This window comes from Sceloporus undulatus, chromosome 7, assembly GCF_019175285.1.
Source record: "Sceloporus undulatus isolate JIND9_A2432 ecotype Alabama chromosome 7, SceUnd_v1.1, whole genome shotgun sequence".
NCBI lineage: Eukaryota > Metazoa > Chordata > Lepidosauria > Squamata > Phrynosomatidae > Sceloporus > Sceloporus undulatus.
The window spans coordinates 24,040,980-24,055,385 of record NC_056528.1 but is presented as its reverse complement, the minus strand read 5'-3'; the positions used below and the strand labels follow the sequence as shown (position 1 = coordinate 24,055,385).

The 14,406-nt window shown below is 45.3% G+C and overlaps 1 protein-coding gene across 1 annotated transcript; it reads left to right on the top strand.

Moving 5' to 3' along the window:
- The first annotated feature begins 3,394 nt into the window (after positions 1-3,394).
- Positions 3,395-12,609, top strand: CREB3L3 (cAMP responsive element binding protein 3 like 3). Its single transcript, XM_042479952.1, has 10 exons — positions 3,395-3,545; positions 5,818-5,946; positions 6,130-6,436; positions 7,661-7,779; positions 8,255-8,392; positions 8,966-9,072; positions 9,454-9,522; positions 10,049-10,133; positions 10,233-10,329; positions 10,608-12,609. The coding sequence occupies exons 2-10, from the start codon at positions 5,830-5,832 to the stop codon at positions 10,949-10,951; spliced, it is 1,383 nt and encodes a 460-aa protein (XP_042335886.1). The 5' UTR covers positions 3,395-3,545; positions 5,818-5,829; the 3' UTR covers positions 10,952-12,609.
- The last annotated feature ends 1,797 nt before the right edge of the window (positions 12,610-14,406 follow it).

The window sequence follows — 14,406 nt, the reverse complement described above, 5'->3', positions numbered from 1 at the left end:
TGAGGGGTGGAGGAGAAGGGAGAAATAAAAAGGTGGAGAAAAAAGGCGGGAAAAATGTTGCACCGCGCATGCGCACGCGCACAAAGAAACAAGGCATAGGAGAGAAAAATAAACCATGAGGGGAAATGACAAACATAATCTGGAAAAGTTACTTTTCTTGGGCTAAAACTCTCAGTGTGTTTATAAACACGCCAAAAGAAGTTTCAAAATGTATGTGTGGGGGATCAAATATTCAATACCTCACAATTTTTCCAACAAAGCTTACAAAAATGTTAAAAGTGTAGCACAAATGTAAAAAAACCCCACAAAAAAGCAATATTATTGTTCCTTTTTTAAAAACCCATAGTTTAAAACACATGTAAAGCACATTAGGCCACTGTCACCATACAAGAATTGAGTTTTGACACTGCTTTAAACGCCACAGCTACAGCCTACAAGCTTCTGGGATTTGTAGTTTTACAAAGGTCCTCGGCCTTTTCTGCCAAAGAGTGCTGGCGCCTCACAAAAACTACAGATCCCAGGGTTTCCGTAGGATGGAGCCATGGCAGTTAAAGCAGTGTCAAACTGTGTTACTTCTAAGATGCACCTTTTGTGAAGAAATACAGAAACAGATGATAGATTAGGCTGCATCCACAGTGGAGAAATAACCCAGTTTGGCATCACTTTAACTCTTTTCTGGCTCAAGGCTATGGAATTCTGGTAGTTGGAGTATGTTGTGGCCCACACACTCCAACTCCCAGAATTCCATAGCCTTGAGCCAGAAAAGAGTTAAAGCGGTGCCAAATTGGGTTATTTCTCCACTGTGGATGCAGTCTTAGACTAAATTTTGAGTTTTGTGAGGCACCAACACTCTTTGGTAGAGAAGCCTTATAAAACTACAAATCCCAGGATTCCATAGAATGGTGGTTTTGGCGTGTTGTAGTGGTTTAAGCTTTGGACTAGGACTCTGGAGACCAGGGTTTGATCCCCTCTTGGCCACTGAAACCTCTTCTTGGGTGACATTGGCCAAGTCATGTTCTCTCAGCCTCGGTGGAAGCAAATGGCAAATTTAGTAAAAGACAGCAATGCATAGTGGTTTCGGTGTTGGACTATGACTCTAGGGACAAGGGTTCGGTTCCCTACTCAACCATGTAACCTAGCGGGTGAACTTGGGTGAGTCACACTCACACTCTGTCAGCCTCAGGAAAAGGCAATGACAAGCCCTCTCTGAAGAAACATGCCAAGAAAACCCCATGAGAGGGTCACCATAAATCAAAAACAACTTGAAGTCACACGACAACAACCAACAGACTTAAAGTGGTGTCAAACTGCGTTATTTCCATAGTGCACATGCCCTCAAGAGGGAGCGAAGTGGATCAACAGAAACCTGAATCCCAAGAAGGTTTTGGGGAGAGAAATGTGGCGGAAAATGTGCATCAAGCGCCCAAAGGAACATCTCTCCCGCCTTGTATTGTTCTCTTCCTCTGCAAAGCTCAGCACTCCATCCATCTGGTATGGAAGTTAGAAACAGAAAACGATCCCCATAGCAGCCAGAAAGAGCTTCTCGGCTGCTTAAAAATAGGACTGAACATGAAGTCTCTGGCGTGCTTTTACTGCTCTTCTGGCAAAAGACAAAACCTCCCTTTGCCACCCACTTGCTTGGCACAAACGCACACAAAAACTCGCACCGTGCCCCTTGGTGCAGCTGAGAAAGAGGCAGGCAAATTGAGATACGGTCAGAAATTTCAACGGAACCATCAAAATTTGGATTTAATTGCTACGCAAAAGAAAATTAGTACAATGTGTTTCAGAAAACTTTGGGCAAGTCACACACTCTCTGCCCCAGAAAACCCTGACACAAAATTGCTGCAGCTGGAAACGACTTGAAGGCACACAACTATGAAACAATATCTGTATGGGAAAGGAAACAACCAGAGCTGCATCCACACTGCAGAAATAATCCAGTTTCACACCACTTTGACCACTGTGCCTCAGCGCTATGGGATTCTGGGAACTGTAGTTTGTAGTCACACCAGAGCTCTCTGATAGAGAAGGCTAAATGGCTCACAAAACTACAGGTCCCAAAAGTCTATAGAATTGAGCCATTGCAGTTAAAATAGTGCCAAACTGGATGATTTCTGCAGTGCCTCTGCTTTTCTTTTTGGTATCCAGACATAGATCTATGATTTATTTTATTTATGAACATGATGGGAGTAGATGATGCTGTAGTTTTGCAAGGTCTTCAGCCTTCCCTGCCAAAGAGGACTGGCACCCCCACAAAACTACAAATCCCAGGCTTTCTATAGGAGGGAGCCATGGCACTAAAAGTACATTATTTCTACAGTGTAGATGCACCCTCTGCATTATTTATATGTTACATTATTTGTACGGACGGTGAGATGCACCCTTTGGAAGCAGAATTGGCTGGAGCACTTGAAGAAAAGAAGCACCTACTTTCTTATCCTCCCACCACCATCTTTCCCTCCTCCCAGATCCAGAGTTCAAGGTGACGACAGCCTCCGGATGGGAGCCGATGAGCCACCATCTCATGACCGGGGCGTGGTGCCGGAAGCCAAAGATCGGGGTTCAAGGGGCAAGAAATCCACAGTCCGGATGGCACCATCATCGGCTTGTGCAATACATACTGCTGATAATTTAAAATTAATGGTGCGCCCAGGCTGACTGGGCATCTTCCTTTTCCAGGAAGTGTCCTACATTTCCACCTTCTGTCCATTGCAAAATGTCCTCCAGTGGGTCTACATGACATTCAGGCCCCTACAGCATCATGAAAAAGCCCCTTTCTTCATAAAAAAAACAGCTTGTTAGAAAAGAGAGGTCTCAACCTGGCGCTGAAAGGCAAACAAAGAAAGGATCCATCTTCAATTTCCTTGAGGGAGTTGCAAAGTCTGGGAGCAGCCACCAAGAAGGCCCTGTTTCCCCACCAAATGAGCCTTTGAAGGCAGTGGGATTGAGAAGAAGGCCTCTCTTCCGTACCTTAAAGCTCAGGCTGGCTCATATGGGAAGATACAGCCCTTCAGGATCCAGGTTCCAGCCTGAATTTTAAAGGAATTATCCCAGCTGCTGGACCATTCCTATCGGCTGGACAGCTCCCTTAAAATTTGGACCAGTACCTGGCCTGGGTTCATGCCCCTTCCCCTTGAACTAAAAGGCAGCAGTTTGTTGTTGTTTGCAAAGAGAGGAAACTATTCTTGAAAAGTAGGCAAAAGTTCACTGCAATGCAGCCAAAGGACAGGACTTTGTACCTGTGGGCTCAGGGCCCACCTCAGAAGTGAGGAAGGCAAGGGGTGGGATGGATGGATAAGGGCTATTTAGATAATGATTACCCAAGGTGTCCTGGCTGCAGTGTCTGCTCTTTCAGTCTGTGAGCCTTTGGCCCTTTGGCGAAGGGGACAAAGGGAGGGACTTCATGCACCTGACTCCTTCTTTTTCAGTTGGAGTTTAACCTTTGCCACATCCTAAGAAGAGCTTCTGGCTCAGACAGACGGAGGGCTCTAAGAGGAGCAAAGAGAATTAAGGGGAAGGAATCCAAGTCGCTCACCACAGCGGTGAGTATGTGGACCCTCTATACCCGCCGGGGTTTGGTTCCAAGAATTCCCATGGATACCAAAATCCATGGATGCTCAGTTTCCATTAAATCTAATGGAGCATTGCTATTATTGTTACTATTACTACAGGGGGACCTTGGTATATCCGCAGGGGTTTGGTTCCAGGGCCCTCCATGGGTATCAAAATCCACAGCTACTCAAGTCCCATTAACTACAACAGAGTATTCCTCTTATGGTTACTATTATTATTACTACGGTGAGTCCTTGGTATCCTCAGGGGTTTGGTTCCAAGACCTCCGTGGGTACCAAAATCCATGGATACTCAATTTCCATTAAATACAATGGAGTATTGCTATTATTGTTACCATTATTATTGCTACAGTGTCAGTGCAGGGATGTAGCTAGGCTTTTAGGAAGGGGGGTCCAGACTAAGTGCCACCATGGGGCTTGAGTGCGGCGGTGCAGCAGCACACACAATTCATTTTTCTAATGGAAGGGGGGGTCCGGACCCCAAGAACCCCCCCTTGGCTACATCCCTGTACAGTGGGCCCTTGGTACCCACTGGAGTTTGGTTTCAAGACCCCCCATGGGTACCAAAATCCATAGCTATTCAAGTCCCAATAAATACAATGGGGTATTCCTCTTATGGTTAGTATTATTATTACTACAGGGACCCCTTGGTATATCCGCTGGAGCTTGGTTCCAGGATCCTCCATGGGTACCAAAATCCGTGAATGCTCAAGTCCCATTAAATACAATGGGGCATTGCTATTATTACTACTGCAGTGGGCCCTTGATATCCACTGGGGTTTGGTTCCAGGACTCCCCATGAATACTAAAATCCATGGATGCTCAAGTCACATTAAAAACCATGGCATAATAAAATTGTATCTCCATATCCATGGATTTTTTAATCCATGGATTCAAGCATCCACGGCTTGAAAATATTCCAAAAATATATGTAAATCCCAATAGGCAAGCCTTGATTTTTGCCATTTTGTGTAAGGCACAGCATTTTACTTTGCCATTGTATTTAATGGGACTTGAGCATCCATGGATTTTGGTATCCACGAGAGGTCCTGGAACTAGAAGATATAAAGGGCCCACTGTAAAATGGTACTGTCAAGGCTTGCTGTTTGGAACACACACACACACACACACACACACACACACACACACACACACATATATATTAAGATTTTCAAGCTATGGATAGTTGAATCTGTGGATGAAGAATCCATGGATATGTAGGGCCGGCTGGATGTGAGTTGTGCTCCACTTTCTCCTCTTCCCTTTGGGCCACTGTGGTCCAACTTTGGAAACCAGTGCAATGTAAACACAGGAGCAAAAGTCTGAAAAACAGAGGTGGTGATGGTGGTGGTGATGGTGGAGGGGGACACATCCTGAATGATGCATTTACACATGCACACACTAAACGGAGAAGCCTTGAACAAAACCTTTAACTCCGGGACAAACTGAGTTGTCAGTTCAGGATCAAACCAGGGCCTGAGATTTGGCAACTTTAGGAATAAACCTCTTGGAGAAGAAGCACTTGCTCTGTCAAGTAATTTACCCATCTCCAACCCTTCTTCTCCTCAAAGCCAGGAATGTCTTCAGTATTACTGTCAGAGATGAGAATCGTTGTTTGGTACGTAGGCGTGAGTTGGAAATTTTTGCATGCAATAGAAATCCCCCCCTTCTTGGCACAGGGCTCAGATTTGCCAGAGCCTGAGCAATAGCAGTGGAATAATAGATATCATGCTCCAAGGATGGATGAAAGGCTATTTATTATCTTTGTCTATCAAAAGTACTTCTATTTAACCCTGCCATATATGAAATTGGTCCAAAGCTGTTTTGCAAAACTCTGTTGTACAGCAAAATTAATTTAAAAGTGCTTCCAACCTTACCTTGAGATGTATTGGGATGGCCATAGACAGTATTGTGCTTTGACATGTGAAGCCTCTGATGCTTGTTGTTGAGAGTGAGCAGCACGGAAGGTTCAAAGACATTCCAGCTGTTCAGAGAACACAAAGTTCCAGAATGATTGAAGTTTGGTCCCTCTGAGAGGCACAATTCTTGGAAGAAGGGGAAAAAAGATAAAGAGGATTCAACTAAGGGACAGAGAGGCAGGAGAGAACCTGGGCAAAATGGAAAACCGGGGCATGATCAGTGTGCATGGTGAGGCACAGAGAAAGTATACCCTTTTGGCCATGCTGCTCTCTCTCGCACTCTCTTTCTCTTTCATCCCTTCCTTTTTCTTTCCCTCTCTCAGTCTCTTGCAGCCATGACCAGCCTGGACAGCATGGAGCTACTGGACCTCCTCTTTGACCGTCAGGATGGTGTCCTTCGAAACGTGGAACTTGGCTCTTCTGTGGCGCCTTGGATGGGACCAGACGAAAATGTGAGCCAGTGGCGAATGGCAGGGAGGACGGAGGTGGGAGCCTTTCAGGTGCTGGCCCCAGGCAAGCCATCCCTGGGGCCAAGAACCTTGTTGAGTGATTGATCCCTGCACCTAAAGAGGGTTTAAAACAGAGGCATCTTTTCCTCTACGTTCACTACGGACTCCTTTCTTCCTCATTGCTAGACCTTGCTGAATGCTCAGGAGAATGCCGACTTCATCCGTTCAATCCTGGGACCTCCAGATGCTGTCCTCGATTCCCCAAGCTGGTCTCCGTCGGCTAGTGATAGTGGACTATCCGAGGACCCCAGTTCTGACCAGCTGGACAGTCCTCCACATTTTGTCCCCACGGGAAGTCCCAGGGCTTATTCGGATGGCAGCTCCCAAGGGGACCTGGCTTACACCCCTTACCAGGATGCCTCCTACCAAGCCATGCCAGGCCTGAAAGCCCCAGCTGCTGAACCGAGAGAGACAGAAGTGTCAATTGAATTCAGTAAGGGCTTCATTTCCTATTATTTGGAGGAGGTGGGTGAACAGTGGGTGCTGACTAATCTAACCCAAAATCCAATTTCATTATTTTTATGGGTTCTTTTCTGAAGTTTTCCCTGGCAGCATTTCTGTGTGATGCTAAACCAGGCATGAAGCAAACAGCCCAATTCTCAAGGATGTTTCAGCAACAGAGAGAGGGTTGGTTTAAATTACCTTCGGGTTCCCTTCCAACTCTATGATTCTGTGAACATATGATTCTACATTGGAGGATGGCAGCTTTTACTTCATTGGTGGTTTCTATACAGAGCTTGGATGCCAACTCCCAGGGATGCTTTTGTAGCAGATTCCAGGTTGGACAAGTGGTTGGTCTTGTTGGCCTTCCTTCCAACTCCAGATCCCTCAGTTAAGGTAGCAGAATTACCCTTTGTAATCTGGATTTTTAAAAAAAATCAAATACTTTTTAAGCAACTGGAAGTACGTATTTAATATTTATATATCTAAATAATATTTATATATCCATTTATATATCTAAATAATACTAAAACCTTACAGTAAATATAACACTGATGTGTAGGTGTGTCTTGCTGTTTAGGCAAAACATAACTCATTCCAGTGTGCAGTGGTGGCTGGTGTCTTTTGTGTCCATTGGGTTTGACAATCTGTGCTGGGTTTTAGTTTGAGCTTTAGAACAATGGTTCTCAAACTTGGTCCCTCATATATATATTTTTTACTTCAAATCCCAGGCACCTCAGGCATTGTGGCCAATGAGCAAGGATTCTGGGAAGTGAAGTCCAAATCATATGGAGAGCCAAAGTTTGGGAATCACTGCTGCAGAGGAACTATCCCTGATGCTGAACCCAGTAGACTTGAATCTATTTCATCTGCATCGAAGGAAGTAGATTCAAGTCTACAAAAACTCATGCTTCTTTTAGTTAGTCCCAAAGACGTTACAAGATCCCTTTGCATACCATATTTATATATAATATTTAGTAAATTAGTACTTAAAACCACTAGAAAAAACAGCAGTTTCAGACTATGTACTGTACATTTATACTTTCAAATAAATCAGCTGCACCATTTAGCTTTTGGGTGGGAACCACCAAGATGTCACCAGACAGATCTAGGATAAGGCTGCATCCAAACTTCCCAGCATGCCGGTTTGAATGTGCTTCAGGTTTTGGGCTTTTTGCACCCTAATCAATAGCTTTCCTCTTCCTCTTCTTTGTAGATATGTGGGATGCAGGGTTTTATCCAGAGGAAAGGCAAGAGCAAGCCACATCCATCCTGAATTCGCCTTCCTGCACTCTGACCATCAAAGACCTCCTTCTGTCAAACAACGGTGAACTGGTCAGTATTTCTATCCATCAAAAGCAGGGATGGGAGTTTATTTCAGCAGTTTGTTAAGATACTTGATTTATTAATGTTTTTTCAGCTTTTATTCTTAGTTTGCCAAAAGCCACCAGTTTAACAAAAGCAAATTGCTTCCAAAATGCAATGACATAACATACTTTAGTAATATCATCATTGTTGTTATGTGGCTTCAAGTTCTTTCTGACTTACAGAAACCCTAAGGTGAGACTATCACAGGGTCTTCTTGACAAGCTGAGGCTATCATACTTTGCACATATCATGAGACAACATAACTCATTAGAAAAGACAGTAATGCTGGGAAAAGTGGAAGGCAATAGGCAGACAGGAGGACCACCTTAGAAATGGATTGGATCAGTCAAGGAAGCCATGACTGCCCTATTGGAAAGACCTGAGCAGGGCTGTTCATAGCAAGGATCTCTCGGTACCTATAATGCTCTTATGTTGGGTTTAGCATCCTCAGGCTCTGAACCCATGTGCAATGAGGCAAAGTGGCCCTGGGTTGTCCCAAGAACTGGTGCTGACTGAGGACGAGAAGAAGCTGTTAGCCAAGGAAGGGGTCGCACTACCCACCCAGCTTCCCCTCACCAAGGTAAGAAGAGCATTGCCATGGGACCAAATCTTTCCCACCTGCCCCACAGAAGACTGGAAACTCACCGGGGAAACCCATAGCTTGGGAACTCTGAGTTTATGTAGTCCCATGTGTCTCATTTTCTAAGGGATGGTCCTTCATCTCAAAGCTTGATGTCCAATGCCTGTACTAGGGAAACACGGGGTGCCCCAAATCCCACATTTTTTTATTATTTGAGCATTTTCAATCACAATGGTACTATGAATTTGTATCTTCCGACGCTTCACAAAAAAAATTGGGATATGTATGGTCAAGCAACCTCAAGATGGCAAAAGTTATTAATGAAGAACAGACAAGTGAGGAGAGGCTGCAGTAGTTTGTCTGAGCCTCCTGGGAAGGCAAGACTCTGCCCTTCATCTATTCTCCACTCTTATTAGTAAAACATGACATTCCCATTGAGAATTATCTCTCCCACCATGCTTTCCTTCTCCCCACCCAAAATCCTGCACCCACCAAAAACTTTCCTATCTGCAAAACTTGCAATATGGGTAAAAATTAAAAAAACAACTAATCTGTTCCCTTTGTGTTCGACAGTATGAGGAGAGGATACTGAAGAAGATTCGCCGGAAGATCAGGAACAAGCAGTCTGCACAGGAAAGTCGGAAGAAGAAGAAAGAATATATCGACGGACTAGAGAGCCGGTAAAGTTTTCTTCCACACTGAGCTTGCTGACTACAGTATTTCTTGCCTTAGAGGAAGGCAAAGGCAAAAGCCTCCTGAACCATTTTTTCCCCAAGAAAACCCTATGGCCTTAGGGTTGCCATAACTGGGAAACAGTTTCAAGGCACACAACTACATAATGTTTGTAACTCTTTTCTTCCAAACTCTAAAAATGAACCCTTCCCATCCCTCCCTGCCCAACAGGGATCAGATTCAAATGTTACCTTTTTGGTATAAATGTGTTGGGGAACCACCTTGTGAACTGTTTGGCCCTTGGGTTCCCTGAGCCAATAGGTGTGTCCTTGCCTTTGTGAAAGATGCTCTCTTGTTGTATGATGCCTTCATCTCCCTCTTTCTTCCAGGATGTCTGCCTGCACAGCTCAGAACCAGGAACTTCAAAGGAAAGTGGTTCACCTGGAGAAGCAGAACCTGTAAGTCACCTTGGAGGATTGTTGGCAACTGAACTTTCCATGGGCAAATAATGCAGGAGGCTGTGAGCATTTCCTTTAATCCCTGTGCTGCCACCAATTACGAGGGCTCCCACTTATCTCCACCTTTGCCACCACTGTGTGGACTTCCTCCTGCCCCACTGTTTAGGCCACCAACTGTGAGGACATCCTAGATGTCCTCAAGGTTCCTCTGAGGAACTTTATTCCTCTTATCTCCCCACTTCCTTGTATTCACGGCAGCCACAGATATGATGTGTCTGAACGTACGTTGTTCAATATGCCACATCCTCAGAGGCTCAAGGGTATAATACAAAAATTTTGATGTCAAACTGCTTTAATTCTGCAGTGTGGATACACCCTGTATCTCTTCATAGGGCTTTGCCTGAGCTCTGAGGTCTTCAGGGGAAGCTCTTCTCTCTGTCCCAACTTCCCAGGCATGTTTGTTAGAAAGATGGGAAACAGGGCCTTCTCAGTGGCAGTTCCCCAGCTTTCTTCCCTTTGCACCCAGGTCCCTCCTACAGCAGCTAAAGAAGCTTCAAGCATTGGTGATGCATTCCAGCAGCAAAGCAGCTCAGACAAGCACATGCATTGCGGTGTGTATATGACCATGGGTATGGCTGGCGTGCTTATTTGACTCCATTTAATGGGAAAAGGATGCCTGATGCCAAAACTCTTTCTTTCTGGCTTCACAGGTCTTGTTGCTTTCTTTCACCCTGATTATCTTTCCATCCTTCAGTACTTTTTCCCACAAGAAAGCTGAGACTGGAGGTGACTTTGTACCTGTGAGAGGTGAGTGACGGAGCCATAAAGAAGGCTTCACCTGATTGCTGCTGCACACACTGTGAGGTTTCACAGATGAAAACCAGGACGCATGTGGCCAAACAACATCAGAAGGTGGTCAAGAGGGCCCAAGTTATTAATCAGGAACAATAGACAAGCTAGAAAAGGCTGCATCAATTTGCTTTTGCCTGAGCCTATGGGGAAGGGCAAGATTAGGTTCCCTGCTCTTTTGTGGAGTTAACTGAGTGTAAATTCCTTTTGCACTTCTGTGCTTCCCCCCCCCCCAGTTTTCTCCAGGTCACTCCACGATGATGCCTCTTCCAGGATTGCCGTGTCCCTGACCAGGGATCCTGCTACTGACCAAGCAGCTAAACAGCCAGAGAAACCCCTCTGGACTGAATATGCACAAGATGCCCACACTGGCAAGGAGCGAAGCCCACTCTTCTCACAGCTGCAAAAGACTGGAGAGATGGCTCTGAGCAACACCAACAGCACAACTGAGGCCAGTTTCCCCGAGGAGACGCACGTGGACTTTGAGGGTCTTGCCGTAGGGCACAGCGTGGCATCAGTGGCATGGACGGAGCCCCACCAGCCTGGCAAGGTTATTCTGGAACCAGCAGAAGAGCTGTGACCTTCTCCTCTTGCTGCCTTCTCCCATCTCTCCTGGGCAATGTGTTGAGGACTTAACCGAGGTAGTAATGGGAGTGTGTGTGTGTGTATTTGCAGAGCAAAACAGCTTCACTCCCATCCAACAGAGAGGGAAAGGCATGGGTTTACTTGACTGAGTGAGGCTTTGAACCCTGACCTCCCAGAGTCCTAGCCCAGCACTCAAGCCACTACAACACACTGATCCTCTTTTCCAAGTTATTTCCAACTTCTGACAACCCTTTCCCAGGGTTTTCTTGGCAAGATTTATTAACCAGGGGAGGATACATGGCCTTCCTCAAAGGCTGAGAGAGCAGGACTTGCTCAAGGTCTTGCAGGGAGAGTCTAGTGCTGAGCAGGGATTTGAACCTTTGTCTCCCTAAGCCCTGGTCCAACACTCAAAGAACTACACCATGTTGGTGCTGTGTCCATATTTACAAAAATAAAAAACACCCAAAGGTCCCATGAGTGTGAAGGGCTCCCCAGAGGCCCTTGAGTCCAACCTCGCTGCTCAGCTCAGTGCAAGATTGCCAGCTAGAGCGTCCCCAACAGGGAGCTGCCCAGCCTCTGTTTGAAGCCATCCAGAGAGGTAGACCTTTCCACAATTAGACCTGTATTTTCTAAAACACTACAGGGGAGAAAAGGAACCTTTTATCCCCTCCAGGTCCATGCATTCTAACTGTATATTTGTCATGGTGCCCACAGAAGAGTCTTACTGAGCCTTGCCACAACTGATTGCACCAAAATGAAACCTTCTCTGGTGCAAACTTCAAAGAAATCCTGAGGGATCTTTATCCCTCTTTCCCTCATATTTCGCCAGCATCCAAAGTTGGTTCCACTTTCTCCTATCAAAATGCCAAAGGCGCTGGAGTTTCGGCATATGACCCAAAGGCTGAGAAAAATGTCACAACCCATCTCAAGAAGTCCCTCTGAACATCCACACCTTGGCACTTTATTTTAAAGAGACCACTGTAGTTTGCAGAAAGAAACCCCCATCCACTTACCCTGCCAAGAAAGCACTAGCTTTCTGCAGGCTTGATGGCATCTTCTTTAATGCCCTAGGACTTCTTGTTTGAATTAGATTCTTTCCACTCTTCCCGCCCTCTGCAACAAACCTAGGCTTCGTAGGTAAAACCATTTGCTTATCCTAAGGGACAAAGAAGGGAGTCTCTGTTTCCACATCACCTAACACTAGGCGGAAAAGGCTGCACTTCACAGACTGGGAACATAGGTCCATGAATGGGACTGTTGGGACTTCCTGTATTGAATAAAATAATCCAGGACATAAATGAGGTCTGTAAATACCGAGGACTGCTTCATTTGGGGTGGGAGGCACTTTGCTCTACATCAGGGACATTGGGGCTATAGATGATGCAACTAATTTTTGTAAAAAGCTGCTTTCCAAGAATGGCAAAGCTTTGGGATCTCTGCTGTGGGGGCTGCTGATGTCACCTAGAATTAGCGGCAAGTATCTTGATATGATGGGCGCAGGGTAGAAGGGGATCGGTACATGTGAGTACCGTGTGCGCGTCCCCGCACTATATAGAAAGAAAATACATGTACTTAACCCTTTTAAGTATTTTGCATGTAAATAGAAACTAATGATCCAAGCTGGAAAAAATGAAGTGTTAAATGCACAAGAAATATGAGTCGTCTGTTCATTTTTGGCACTCAACTGCATCTGCAATTCTGTGTGTGTAAAAGAGAAGCTCTGAAGTGCGTTTGCAGCCATGGAAGTAAGTTGAGGGAAAAGGGGGAAAGAGAAAGAAACTGGGGCATTTTAAAAGCAGCTGAAAAAGCTGGATGGCAGAGGATTAATTGGGACTGTCCTGGCCAAAGTGGGAGAGTACCTTGGAGGGCTTGTGAATCTGTTCTGAACCTCTGTGGATTCAAAGCCTCACTGACTGATTCAAAAGACTCTTGTCTCTATCTATATATTACTCAACAGGCTCCAAGTGTCACACGTTTCATGGTCTGCCTTCTGCTCAAAAACTAAAGATGTATTTCTGTGAAACACAAGCACCTTATGTAACACTGCGATTCCTGCTGAGGTATCCATGGACACTAACAACCAGATTATGCACAAAATGCAACTTGCCTGCTTTTGCTTTTTCCCAGATCAGTACAACCATCAGTTGGAACTATGAGAAACAGGGGCAGCATTTTAGGGAAGGGTACAGGGTTGTGCCCCTGCTTCTATTCATTGTATGAGTAGGCACCTCATTCATCCCGTTATGCATCCATCCAACTGCATGAATTATTTCTTCCCTTTTTTGGCTGCAACTTTCTCCCTCTCCTTCCAGTTGTGTCTTCTGTCCTTTCTAGAACTAGCACTCACTTTTCCCTCCTCATTCTTGTCCTCAAGAGAAGGCAGGGGCTGGATTGGAGATACCTTTTCCTCCCCATAAAAGCTATGGCCACCCCAAGAATTTAGTAAAGTTTGCTTAGGCAAGGAATCCTCAGCAGGGTTTTTGCCAGTTCCTTCCTCTGCAATAGAGCCTCCAGCACCAAGTATTCCTTGGTGATCTCCCATCCAAGGACTGAGCCTGCTTAGCTTCCAAGATCAGGAAGGATCTGGTGCCTTGAGGGTATTTAGGCCAGTTTCTGAGCAGTAGACCAAGGCTTCTAAATTCCCTCTAAACATTCAGTTGTGTGCAGCCTTTCCGACCTTCACCTGCTCCTTGCTAGCAGTCAGCTGGATGCAACTGCTCACCACCAAGCACACGGTTAGGTTGTCCTGACCGAATCCTCCCTGCTGTCCAAAAAGCCCCAAACTCCATGGCCTTCGCAACACTTGTGTGACAAGCCCAAAGTTCATTCAGAGTAACTGGGGGAGGAAATGGGAATTAAAAAAAAAAACCTGGAGCTGGTTCCAAGAAACTTGGGATGGCTCTAATGGCAAAGCTAGTGGATGGAAAGAATGAAGGAAACCTACACAAGACATGGTTTATAGTCTAATTCTATTTGTCTTGCTTTTAAAAAGGGAGTTAACTTAGGGGCTGCTGAGGGCTGCAAAGGAGGGATCTGTCCTCTTGAATCAAGGTTTGCTTCCTTCCAGACTTTGCTGATGCCTGAGTTTTCCTTTTAAGGGAGACCTGACAGTGGGGATCCAATGCCATTTAGTCAAACTATGGACAAGTTTCCAGACTTTAAAGTGGCAAAAAATGGGGATTATATACACTCAAAAGCCAAGTTTTTAAATTCCTTCCACTAAAAACTGTGCCCCCACAAACCCCAACAGTATTATCAAAACAAGGAGATAATAGATGTGTGTATCTATATATATCTGGGAACAAAGATCAGATTAATCATTGACAAATGAAGCAACAAAACCTGGAGTTGAGAACAGGATGCAGAGAAGTAGCAGTGGCTGTGGATGCTGGGTGTATTTTGAGAATCTCTCCTTTGCTACCATGATGCAGACATGTTTCTAGACCTGAA